Here is a 13036-nt window from a genome sequence, read left to right as displayed (position 1 = left end):
CCCTGCAGGAAAAGCAGAAGAGGCAAATCTTGCAGAGAAACCAGGTGGGAACCCTGTCCTTAAAGAGCACAAAGGTGTCCTGTCCAACAGGGAGCTCCTGAGCAGCTCTGCCATCTCCTCTGAGGTGTGGGAGGGATTTCTGTGCAGTTAGAGATTTTTTTAAACAAAAATGCAGCAAGATGCAACCCGAAACCCTACAACAAGTTTTGGCCTGAACTTGGCATCTGCTCTGTGCTGTTATGCAGCTGAGGCACTGAAGTTGCCAATTTCTCATAATTAATATGAAGGGTGGAGAAATCAAAACAGCCTGAGATTTTATCTTGTCTTACTATCCCAGGATCCTTTTATTTTTTATTTTGTAATTTCGTATTAAGGTTTACAGTTGATGACTGCTGAAATATTCACTTTTACATTTAAAAATTCCAAGCTTTATAGAGATGCTTCTTCTGTCCAAATTGGACAGTAAAACCATTTTTGTGGGCTCTTGCTAAGAATAGACTGACAGCATGACATGAAATTATAACCTTGTCCTGTAACTGAAGCCAGGAGCCTGATCCTGCACCCCAGTGAGCTACTCATGAGTAGCTGTGACTGAATATTGTGGTCTTATGAAAGGTTTTGATTATTTAATCCTTTTTTTTTTTTTTTTTTTTTGCTTACACCTGAAGCTTTTTGCCTGTAATAATACCAGAAGACTCTTTCACTTGAAGCTCTTAATGTTAGAGAGAAATGTCCTTCTCTACAGTCAGGATTCTGGTTAATATTCTTTTTAATGAGTGTTTTTAGAGAACAAAGTTGGGGAAAAAACCACCCTGTAGTTTGGTGGGAGGTTTTTTGGCTTCTGACTGGATAAGGAGAGGTTCAGACTTAGCAAACAGATCCTTTGGTGCAGTTGTGGCCCCTGAGGAATGTAAAGGCTTGGGAAATGCTGGGTTTGATTTCAGGAGTCCACGGTTGGACTGTGGAGCTCAGAGGGATCAAAGTGCTCAGAGCTGCCTCACTTGGAACACCAGCACCCCTCAGAGCCACTGAACTGGTTATAAAGTGTGGGGAAAAGCATCAGTAAAACAAATTATCCTTATGTGAGAGAAGGTGAGAGTGCCCAGGGTCAGCAGCAGCAGTTGGGGGACTGTAGGGATAAAGGAATTCTGCATTTTAGGATGCTGGGAGGCTTGAGAAGATGTGGTTATTTCTGGATTTTGTTATTCCAGAGCTCAGCACTTCCACAGCTGAGGTGTTGTTTGGGATGGCTTTAACAGAGCCCTGCTGGGCTTGTGAGAACTGAAGTTTGCAGTGGCCAAAAGCTGAAGGAGACCAGAATTGAGGAGGTGTGGTGTTTGCAGCAAGGCACTGGAGTTGATTTAAACCCACCAAAAACTCCCCTGAGGCTGAAGGAATTGATTAAGACATCAGTGGAGCTGGGCTGTGAATTACACCAGGGGCTGTCCCATCACCCCAGAGCTGGGATTGCTGCTTCATCCCAGAAAATGCAGAGGGGAGTTGAGTCCAGTGTGCTTGATAAGGCACAGATTGGCCCAGTTTTTATAAAATCTGCAAAAACAGAGATGTCACCATTCTGTTGCCAGATCATGCAGCCATGGGGCACAAGGAATGTGTGTGGCTTTGCTTGGGGAGGAACTGTCCTGTCCCTGGCTGCAGCACTGGGGGATCTCTGAGACATCCCTGAAAGGTAGAATTTTTGTTAAATAAAACCAGCAGATTTTGTGAGGAAGAACTGCTCCCAGCAGTGAGGATTTACAGGCTCAGGTCCTGTGCTTGCACCTTGTGTTCAAGTTCAAACTAGCACAGACATGTCAGAGTTAATTTTCTCTTAATGTGGTCAATATTTGGAAGCCTGTGAGTTGGAGCAGGAAAGGGATGGGGTGGTAGGTGACTAACAGTGTAATTTTTACAGTTCCTCCTCTTCACCCCATTGGTAGCCAGACAATCTTGTACCTTTTGATGTTGCAGGCCTCTTACAAATAGCCAGCTATTTATTTAAATATATCTAACTTAAAATTGTGTCATCAAAACACTGATATTTTTCATGGCAATGTCCTATATGGAAGTTTGTTCTCAGGGCAGTATTTATACTCTGTTTTTAGGGGGATGCATTTAAAGGGGTGTATTTGGAAAAAAAAGGCCAGTGGTTATTGTACAGCTTGGACTTTGATTGTCCTGACCTGTGAGCCTGGGCTAGTGTAACTCTCCTGCTGAGCCTCTCTTCCTGGTCCAGCCCAAAGATTCTGCCATCCCTCCTCTCCTGGTGAGCAGGGCCATGAGTCTTCCTTTGGGATTGCTGCATCCCTCCCTGGGAATGGTCACACAGGATCACCCTGCTGGGCTTTGCACCATTTCAAGGACATTTTTGTTCTCCATGCAGCTGGAAAATTGAGCTGCACAGTTCCCAAAGCAGCCATCAGGACATTCCTCCTCTGGGAAGGTGTGAGGTTCTCTCCTGCACGAATTCCAACACCTCCAGCTCGTGGCTGCTTCTTGGCAGCCCCTGTCATAGACCTGACCCAAACTTTGACCCTCCCCCTTTTCTTCCTCCTCTCCTGGAACCAAACTCGCATTTCAGAGATTGATTTTCATATCCAAGCAATTCTTTAGTGGTTATTGAAATCCTTTTTAGTTAGGACTGTTACATTTTATAGGTGTTCACACCAAAATAAGCATTGCACCAAACGAATGTATAACAGTGACACTGTCAGCAAACATTGCCTGTGGGAGAGGCACAGCTTACTGTGATCTCTGCTCCAGTCTGGGCAAATTTTCCCAAAGGCACAGGACAGCCAGTGTTTCATCCAAAGTAACCACCCTGATTTTCTACTTTTAATAATAAATACCATTTTTATTAAAGAACAGAACAGCGGCGCTTCCAGCTGGTGTTTCCATCCCACTGGGAATCCTGGAGCTTTGGGGTTGGAGATCCTGCCTGGATCCCCCTCTCTGGGACAGCTCCTGTTCAGGAGGATTTTGTGCTGGCTGTGGCAGGGCAGTGGGGGACAAGCCCCAGCTCCCTGCACGGGGTGTCACATCCATGTGAATGTTCTCATGGTGGTTCTCACCTCCATCCCCACATCCAGGTGTAGCAAAAGGGTTTTTTTTAAGGACTTCTTGCCCTAGATTTGAAGATCTTCAATGCAGATCCTGTTTGCAGCATGTGAACTTCAGTAAATGTAAATGCATTAAATTCTTACTGAATTTGGGTATAGTTTTATATCGTGCTCTGGGGAGAGGGAGGAAATTGGATCACGTTTTAAACGAAGCCCCACAAACCCAAGTGTCTCTGTTGCAGCAGGTAACAGAGGCCTGTAGAGATTTTTAATTTGCATATTTTTATCATGGCTTAATGAACTGTACACGAATGTGATTTGCTACCCAGCACTTCCCACGAGGCAGCACCAGTCAAATTACATTGCAAGGTACTGACTTCACATTTTTTCATTTCACCTGTGTATACAACAATTAGGTACAGCATAGATAACTTTGATCTGGCTCTGATACCGGTGTGTGGCATGCACAGCTCTTCCTAAGGTGTAACATTACTTTTCTGAAGCTTAAATTAGGGCAGACATCCCTGAGCCTGTGGAATTCAGGATTCATTCTGGCCACGCTCGTGTGGGTCACTGACCTCTCCCTGAGCAGGAAAACCAGCAGGATTTGCTCCCTGCAGAAATCCTCCAGGCCAAAAGCAAGGAATGCTGCTAATTTGTGATCATTTTAAGCAGTTGCTGTTGTGTTCTGAAATATATTCCTGGAAGTCAGGGAGGTGTTGGCAAAGCCAGACCTGTTCAGGCTGGAATTGTTTTGTGTGGAGATGTGGAACCCACGGCCAGGGCTGGAATGAATCCTGAGGCTTGAAACCTGCTCACACATAACCCCAGACACTGATGTTGTGTGTGCTGTACATTTATAATATATCTTCAAAATAAAGTTTTTTGATTTATTACAAGGTGTTTGGAACCATCATTTGCAGGAGCAGCAAAGGTTTGTGGATCCACGTTGTTCAGTGTTCCTTGTACCTGCAGGTTGCTGAAATGATTTCTCAGAAGTGAGGTGTGAGAGCTGGTCATACAGAGTTTGTGCAGGAAATCCTGCTTCAGCAGCTGGATTTGCACCTGGAAGTTATTTCTTTATTTTTCAGGAAAAGTTGCATTTGGGGAGATTCATTGCAAAGGCTTTGTGAAACACGATCTGGTGATCCCCTGGGATGTTGTGATGCCATTGAAGATGGATTTATCTTGACAGTTGTTGACTGACAAATTGAAATCTTTTCTTTCCCAACAAGAGAACCCTCATTAAGGAAAACAGCTCCAGCAAGCAGCAGCTGGTGGGATGCAGCAACTTGCACGTGATGTAACCAAAATTCCCATCTGGCTGTCATGGTGCCAGCACTGCCGTGGGAGATCTGGGAAGCACTTCCAAGCCTTGGCCCCCTCTCTGGGTGCCTTGGAGGTGTAAATGTGGTATCTTGATGGTGTAAATGAGTGAGGTTATTTTTGTAAAGGAGAGAGAATCTGTAGAGTTCATTTGGGGTATTTTGGTGGTTGGATTTTTAAATTAATTAGCATTTTCTTCCATGTTCAGGGCAAGGAACGTGCCAGCAGCGTGTTTATTTGGCAGTTAGAGCAACTGCTGAGGAGTTGAGAGTGATTTTCATTGTGTCCCATGAGAGATGGAGGATTAGAGTGTGAGACATCAAAGTGCTGCTTGCCCAGATCACGTTGCTAAATGTGGTGGTGTTAAATGCAGGTGGTTTTGGTGTCAGGCCCCGATTCAGATTTGCTGTAATGCACAGCTCAGCAGCAGGACAATTCAAAGGTCCAGCTCTCCACTAATTTAAAATTAAAACAAAAAAAAAATTACCTTAAAGCAGCTTGGGATCTATCATTAGATAATGACACTTGTGAACCTAGACTGGTACAGCAGGTCTGGGCAGAGATCCACACCTTAAAAATGAAGAAGTGTTGCTGTGTGAGTGACAGGAGGAGGGGCAGTAATTGGTGTGTGTTTGGCAGCTCCTGCTGCACCCTCGGCACAGGGACGTGTCCTGGGATGCTCCAGCAGGGATGAGCAGCAGCTCCAGCCCAGGAGCCGCCTCCAGCAGAGCCCAAATCCATCAGAGAGGGCGGGCAAGGGAAGCACAGGTTGCACTTGGCTGTGGAAAAGCAGCTTGGTGTTGGCAAGGCTGGCACTGCTGACAGCACAGTGGTGTGGCAGGAGGTGTTCCCAGCCCTCTGTGGGTGCCATCCCAGTGGTTGGGTTGGGTTTTCTCCTTCCCTGTGTTTGCCCTTTCCCATGAATTGGTGGTCATGGTCACATTGCCCCTTAAAAAGGAGCAGGATCTTGTACAATCCCTCATGGAGAGGGTTCCAGAGAAGCTGTGGCTGCCCTGTCCCTGGAAGTGTTCAAGGCCAGGTTGGACAGGGCTTGGAGCACTCTGCTCTGGTGGCAGGGAGTGGAACAAGGTGGTCTGTAAGGTGCCTTCCAATCCAAAGCATTCTGTGATTCTGTGGAACAGATGGAAGCAGCAGATGCTTCCCCTGGGAGCTCCTGTGCCCTGACAGCCCAGTGAGCTCAGGCCAGGCTGCTGTCCCCTTGGTGACAATCCTGTCATGTGCCCTCTGCTTGATCATGCCTTTTTTTTAAATTGATTTTATTAGAAGAGGAACTGGCCAAAGGAAGCAGCAGCTCTGGAAGCTGCTGGGGATGGTTTGATAGAAGGAAATTTGGTTTGGAGTAGAATTAAGGCAGAAATTACTTTATCTTGTAATTCAAGAGCTTTCACTTCAACTGCAGGACTTGTGAGCTGGATGTTGGTCCTGGAAAGAGGGCAGGGCTGCAGTGTACGTGTGTGAACTCGGTCTGAGTGCCAGGGAGTGTGACCTGAGCTGGGACACAGGCTGAGCCCTGCAGATCCAGTGTCACCAGGAATGCAGGCACTGCTGGAGCTGGGGGAGGGACTCCAGTAACTCGAGATGTGCTGGACCAGAGCACGCTGGACTGAAATAAACCTGGAGAGGTGACCAGCTCTGTGAGCCAGGGCTGTGATTCAGATGCCTGGCAGAGGAGCTGCCGCTCAAACAAAAGGCCTGAGCTCAGAGCTGTGATGCCAGAGGGTCGCTGGTGGCTCTGGGTGCTGGGCTCCAGCAGCACATCCAGCTGGGGGATGCAAACCCCACGTTTTGGGGTCCTGCACTGATGCTGCACCCCGGGATGCAGCAGTGCAGCTCCCCCGGTGTCACAGGGAGAGTCCCAGCTCTCCAACAGGTTTTGTTACCCATCCATCAGCAGTTGCATAACGAGCTCTCCCACTCTGGGAAGCAGCAGGTGGAGCAGGAGCTGGTTCCAGGCAGGGCTCTGGGTGCAGGATGTGAGCAGTGGCTCCAGAGGCCTCACTCCAAATCCCTGCTGAGGGCTGCCAGAGCCTCTTGGGGCTGTGCAGGTGTGTGGCTGCTGCTGCACCCCAAGACTGAATTATTCATGGTAGACTTGCTGTGCTTATGCATGATGTGGTTTCTTGGTTTTTATGAGCTGCAGCTCTGGCATAAACCACATTTATGTAGCTGTGAACCTCTATTTGTCCTCTGAGGAAGGGCTGCTCCCCAGGGAATCTGTGCCTGGCAGTCCTGTACCCACAGCAGCTCCCACCCACCCCAAGTTTGGTTGGATTTTTTATTTAGCTCCTCCTTAATGTGGCTGTGCAGGACAATCCCAGGGCTCTGCTGACCCTGCTGCTTCAGCCATGCACAACCTCAGCCCCTTCCCTGTGCAAGGGCAGGAGAGGAGTTTTGAACAGCTCTCTGGATTTCTTGGCACATGAGATTAGATTTTTCCCTCTGTCCCCATGGCCTCAGTTGGGGTGAGGTGCTGTGAGCTGCTGGACCCCCAGAAGTCCCACACAGCTCCTCCATGAAGTGTGCAAGAGAAGGGAATAGTTCAGATCTCCAAAATCAGAGGACACCAGCTGGCTGTTCCCATGCTTTTGGATGGGTGTTGCAGCATCCCTGTTCCATCTGTGTTTCCCCTACACGGGAGCTGGTTGCCAGGCTGCCTGGGATGAATCACGGGGTGCTCTCTGCCTGTACCCCCCTACTCCTGATTTCCTCACAGACAGGCACTTTCCTCCCCTGCTCCCACACAGGAACATTCACCAAAAAAAGAAAAAATGCACAATCCCCCCTGCAATCTGTGCTTTAGCCTGCAGTGAACCTTCCCTATCCCTCCTCTCCTCTTTCCTGTCAGTGATGAGCAGCAGCTCACTCCTCCTGCCAGCCCCTTCTCCCCACTGCAGCAGCCCCATGGCTGGTGCAGCCCAATCCATGAGTGGTTTGAAGTTTTTCCACCCATCCCAGGTGTCTGGAAGTTGGACAGAGCCTTTCCCCTTGGAGCCCTGGTGGTGCAGCTCTGGCAGCCACGGGTTTCCCCGGTGCTGTCACTTCCCGGGCTGTGCAGTCACTCAGATTCCCATGGGGTACCATGGGCTGTATTTTTAGTTTGCTGGGCTAAAAATAAAAGCTCCAAGTGTTGGGTTCCCTGATCCCAGCCTCATGGAAGGAGGGATGCCCAGGAGCCCCTGGGAGTGGTCTGGTGGGGGGGTGTTGCCTGGGGCTGTGATGCCTTGGGGGTTGATCCTGTGGAGAGTTGAGAAAAGTTTTTTTGGAGATGGTGTAGCTGCTGCATCACTGGCTGCTCTTGCCCAGCACAGAGCCTCGTGCAGGACTCTCATCCCACTAAAAATACTTCCTGTGTCTCATCAGGCTGTGAGTGGAGGGGATGGAGCCATCAGTGCTCCTGGCTGTGGCTACCAGATGGCACATGAGGAAGCCCCACATGGCCCAGCTCTGAGAAAACGTGCTGCCAAATCCTTCTGAAAAATGTCTGTATGTGGAGCATTCGTTTGTGCTGGTCCTGAACCCCCTGTGTGTGTGCCCAGCAAACATTCCTGCCTGCTCCTGACTGGTTTCCAAGCAAGGTCCATTTTCAGCTCCCACACAAGCGCTGGGCACCCAGGGCAGTGTTCCAGAGGGAGGATGTGCAGGAGAAATGTGCCTGAACACCAGGGGCCCAGTGCATTCCCCCCAAGGAGACCTTCACCCATTCCTGGTACCAAAGGAAGCCAAAGTAAGTAATTTCTCAACTGATTTCCTTAATCTGGGGTTTTTTGAACAGAACTGAAATCCAAGGGCAATATGGGGAAGGGGGATCTCATCTGTCCCTCTGGCTCTGTCCCAGTCCCTCCATGCCACCAGCACTGGGTAGCTTTCAGAGCCGATGGCCTCCAGCATCTTTCCCCCTCCTCACTCCGAGGTTCTCCTGCAAAAACAAAACAAACCAAACAAAAAAAAACCAAACAAAAAAACCCCAAGATCCCGGCTTGGCACTGCCTTGCGGGGCTGCATCTGAAAGCTTTTCCTGCACAAAACCTTCCAGCTTTACCCAAACCCAAAGCCGGAATATGGGAATATCTGCTCCCGGCATCGCCCCGCAGCCCCCAGCCCCCTCCTCCGCGCGTCTGATGTCAGTCGGGAGGAGCCCGAGTGATTCAGCCTGCAGTTGCCGTGGTGATGGCAGCGATGCCGGGGAGCGCAGCGCTGCCCCGCTGCCCCCAGCCCTTCCCGGGGAGCGCAGGGCACCGAGCCCCCCGGAGCTGAGCCCCGGGACGTGCCATGGGCACCCATGCCTCGGGGAGCTGCCCAGAGCCCCCGGAGACCCCCGAGGCTGCGAGGATGTCGAGGGCGGCCAGCGGTGAGTCGGTGCTGTCGGGGTTTCACGCGGTCAGGGGCTGTTCTTTGAGGGGTTGGGGGGCTCAGAACAGGACAGGCAGCTCCAGTGCCCCAGCCCCACGGATATGGGCGTCCTTTACAGCATCCCCCTCTCCACATGCTCCTGGCTGCCCTGGGGGTCTCATCACCCCCGTTCCCAGGGCCAGAGGAGGGGTACGGGCTGCTCTGAGCCAGTTCTGAACGTGGCAGGATGGTGCTGGGCAGGCACGCCTGGGGAGCAGGCTGGGAGGGCACGGCACGGGGGGACCAGGGAAACACAGCCCCACACCCCATGGCCCAAGTGAGCAGCACCGTGAATGGGGACAGAGCGGTCACCCCTGTCACAGCAGGGTGGGACCATCACGAGTTTAATCCCCGGGTGTCGTGGTCACTCTCCTCTCTCAGATCCGTCCTGCTGTGGGGCTGTGCCCTGCCCACATCTCTGCCAAGCTGGGCAGGTGCCAGTCCATTGGAAGGGATTCTGGGGGGTACCTGGTGATGGGCACCGTGTGCCCCTGGGCTTTGGCATCCCTGCCAGCAGTGTGGGGACCAGGCTGACCCCTGCCCACCCCTCGTCCTGGGATTCTGCTCTGAGCTCCATCAGCCAGAGCTGGCTGCCAGTGGATCAGAGGCTCTGGCATGGTTTGGTTTCCTGCTCAGTGTCTCAATTTTACAGTCGACAAGTTCTTGCTGTAAATAAAACCCGGACGAGCAGGATGGAGATGTTTCAATTCCTCTGACTAATTTGTACGTTCCCATATTTCTCTGGCTGCAGATTTAAGAGTGTTGGAGCATGTGCAAGCTGGCTGGGGCCCAAGCGGGTGAGGAGGGCAGTGCTTGCTTTGGCACCTCTCTGCAGGCAGGGCAGGAGGGGACAGGGCTGCCAGGTCAAGGCTTTGCCTGTGGCACAGAGCTGGCAGCAAGGGGAACTGGGAGCTGCATCCCACCAGAAGAGCAGGAGCTAAAAATACTGAATGGGAATGTGGCAAAATGCAGCGGGAAGCCACTGCCCACCCCCGCCAGACCCTGCTGTGGGGGAGTTAGAGAAGCTTTAATTTGCTTTTGAGGCAGTTTTTAATGGACTGAGCACATCAAAATCACCCAGAGCGAGTTTCTGTGCTGGCCCCTCAGCCCAGGGCTGAAGGTTAATGTTTGTGGAGGAAGAAGCCTTAAAATCCAGCAATGGCTGTCCTCAAAATATCCTCTGTATTGCAAGCCCATAGCTCAAATCTGCCACAAGGAATGGGAAAGGCTGGGTCAGGTACATCCCTCCTGTGGCTGGGATGGATTTTCCAGGGTCTGGCAGACAGGGTTTGTCTTTGTGCATCCCCTGGGGGACCTGGAACAAGGCGGCCCCGGATTTGTTCCTTCTGTACAATGGATGTCGAACATTTTGGTGAAATCACCGTGTTGTAACAGCTTTTTGGAAAGGGTTGGCTGAGTTGGCTGTGAATTTCCAAAGGTTAGCAGGGGATCAGGATGTTGTTTTTGAGGATAACCACGTGCCAGCTCATGGCAAGAGGAGGGCTCTGTGCCATGCTGATGGATGCCAGGCAATTCCTGTGCCAGGGGTTTGTACTGCTCCACAATCCCAACAGCATTTATTGGGATGACGATGCTCAGTGTGTTCCATCTTGCTCTGGGTTCCTGCACCTTGCACAGCCAGGAGCTGTTGCATTTTGGAATCCAATTAGATATTTTTTCTTGTTAGTTTCTCCTGCCTTTCACTTATTCATTGATTTCCTGTAATGTTTAAATGGTGAAAAAGTTGGGGGTAAGTCGTTCTATCTTTGCATAGTTGTACAGTTGTGGTAAATGTAGTTTTACTCAGTGTGTCCTTAGGAAGAAATCATTTGGGAAAAGAAAATCAACAATCCCCATTGAAACTGATTTGTTTGAGCACTACCCAATTGTGGTTGCTAAAAATAGTTTAATGAATATAAAGATATAAGTAAATATAGAAACATCTCATTTGCTCATTAATTAGATCATGACAACACTCAAAACCCTTTCAGTGCTCACCCAGCTCGTCCCTGGGGTCTCTCTGCTTGGGGTTGCCTGAGGAATGACAAGGCATGGTGGGATGAGACTCCTGGGAAAACCTGCTGGGCTGTAAATGCTATTGACCTGTTATCCTCCTAAACATAGTCCAGGGACTTTAAAAATAAATAATCTTGTGGATAAAAATATCTTGCAGGCCAAAGCCCCTCCTATTATTGATGCAGGCACTTAGAGCCCACCAGCAGCACTTCCAGAGCTGTAATTGCTGGAGATAACCAGAGCCTGGGGATGGAGCATCCTGCTCCTCACAGTGGGGAAGGAAGCTCTGGCTCCCAGCAAGGAAGGCAGGCAGGGTGAGCTGTCCCCCCTCCCTCTGCCAGCTCTTCCCCCTGGCAGTAACAGAGTCATTAATTAATGTTTGCACAGCACTTTGAAGATAAATGCTGAACACAAGTATTCTTTTAAATGTGATGGGGCTTGTCCCTGGCTGGGGGGAAGCCCCTCTCTGTGAGAGGCAGAGCTGCCAGTCCCATTTCTTGGGTTTGATACACATCAAACACTCCAAGAAATGGAAAAAGAAATAAATCTGAATAACCTGTTGTGCTCATCAGCATAACAGCTGAGCTGCTTATACATTACCTTTGAAATAACACAAAAGCATGAATGAAATAGAGTCCTACTGCCTGCGCTTCATTTGTTTTCTTTATTTACATGAAAAATGTTGCTCGTTGCCTGTGGTTCACTGATGCACAAGGCCTTGCCACTGCATATTCCTGCCGAGCCACAGAACTGGAGATAAGGAATTGCTGACAGCGGTGCTGTGCCTCAGAAACTGTTTGTGTGCTGTTGGGAACGGCACCGAAGTGACTGTTCCATTACCAAGAATTATATCCTGCTCTCTCCTCCTTGAGGCTGGCTCCCTGATGGACTGTCACAGGAAACTATTTTGTACAAGCAAGGAGAAGACATTTGGAGCTGTCAGAGCAGCAAGAGCATGAGGAGGCTGCCAGCTCCCCCATCCCCCTCGTGTGATGGGACCCAGGCTCCAGTCAGCCAGGAGATTTTTTAAGTGTCTTCTTCACCACATCTCCTTTTCCTTATGGAATTTCTAGTAAGATGCAACTTTTATTTTGATCTCCGTAGTATGTGCATATATTTAGGATACCCAATCCGATGGGCACAGAGGGGACAGACCCCTCTGTCCCCCGGGCAGTGCCAGCACTGGCCCCACGCTGTGACCTCGGGCTGTGCCCAGGCTCTAAGTCAATCCTGGCTGGGGATATTAAGTGCTCAGCACCAGGGCAAACGAGGCCCTGTAGAACTAAGCACAGGGAAGCAGCTACAGCAGGGTTCAAAATGAGTCCAGGGCTGAAAATAGAGCCCTAAGGATGGAGCTGCAAGCAGCCAGGGCTCTGAGTGTGCATGAGCTGCTCACTGCTCTGCTGGGGCTCTCTCCAGCACTCATGGCTGTCTTGGAAATTTTGCAAGGATAAGAGATAGAAATGTTCATTCATTTGAGTGTTTTCTCTCACTGCTCTACAGAGCACAGGCAGAAGCTGTTGGGCAAGACTGAGGGCAAAAAATCTCTTTCCAGAGAGAGCCACCTGCCTTTATTTATTGGCTGCTGAGGACAAGCTGTGGCTGCCCATCCTTGGAAATGTTCCAGGCCAGGTTGGATGGGGCGTGGAGAAACCTGGGATAGTGGAAGGTGTCCCTGCCTTCCAGGGGGTTGGAACAAAATGATCTTTAAAGTCCTTCCCAACCCAAACCATTCTGGGAATGGAAGCTCTTCCTCTACACAACCAGGATCTATTTTCACCCTGTAAGTCCCAGGCCACAGCACGTTTATATTTTTACAGAAGATACATTTTTTTCCATCATTAATTTAGATCTGCTGTCCTTGAGGACTTCAGATATTCTGGGAACTGATACTCTTATTCTACTCATAGTCTCCCAATACTGATAATTGAAACACAGTGGAAGAAATCAAGATCCAAGGCTTTTATCCAGTGTGGCAGAAAACAAGCACAAGGGTCCAGCTTTGCTACCTGCAATGGGTGTGAATATGGTGATTTCTCAAAGGAATTGCCTGCTAGTAATTAACCTCAGAGCTCTGCTGGAAGACAAGTTGTGTCAGCTCACGTGTACACCCACTCTCAGTGCGTGAGGAATCCAGGAGACTAATAGGAAAATTATTTCATGTAGAAAAGCAATGTATTATCATTTTCCAAAAGAAAAGCCTTGGAGCAGGTTTAGAAGTGGAG

General features: G+C 49.8%; 1 protein-coding gene across 1 annotated transcript in view; it reads left to right on the top strand.

Annotated features, from left to right (window-relative positions):
• The first annotated feature begins 8548 nt into the window (after nt 1-8548).
• Nucleotides 8549-13036, top strand: part of CAMSAP1 (calmodulin regulated spectrin associated protein 1) — a 35001-nt gene continuing 30513 nt past the window's right edge. The window contains exon 1 of the mRNA XM_088177544.1: nt 8549-8754. Within this exon, the coding sequence (XP_088033670.1) occupies nt 8686-8754 (69 nt within the window). The 5' untranslated portion in view covers nt 8549-8685. The remainder of the gene's footprint in view (nt 8755-13036) is intronic.

The sequence above is a fragment of the Sturnus vulgaris genome, chromosome 22, assembly GCF_052056855.1.
Source record: "Sturnus vulgaris isolate bStuVul1 chromosome 22, bStuVul1.hap1, whole genome shotgun sequence".
Taxonomy (NCBI): Eukaryota; Metazoa; Chordata; class Aves; order Passeriformes; family Sturnidae; genus Sturnus; species Sturnus vulgaris.
The sequence above is the reverse complement of the archived record's forward strand: the minus strand, read 5'-3'. Positions and strand labels throughout refer to the sequence as shown.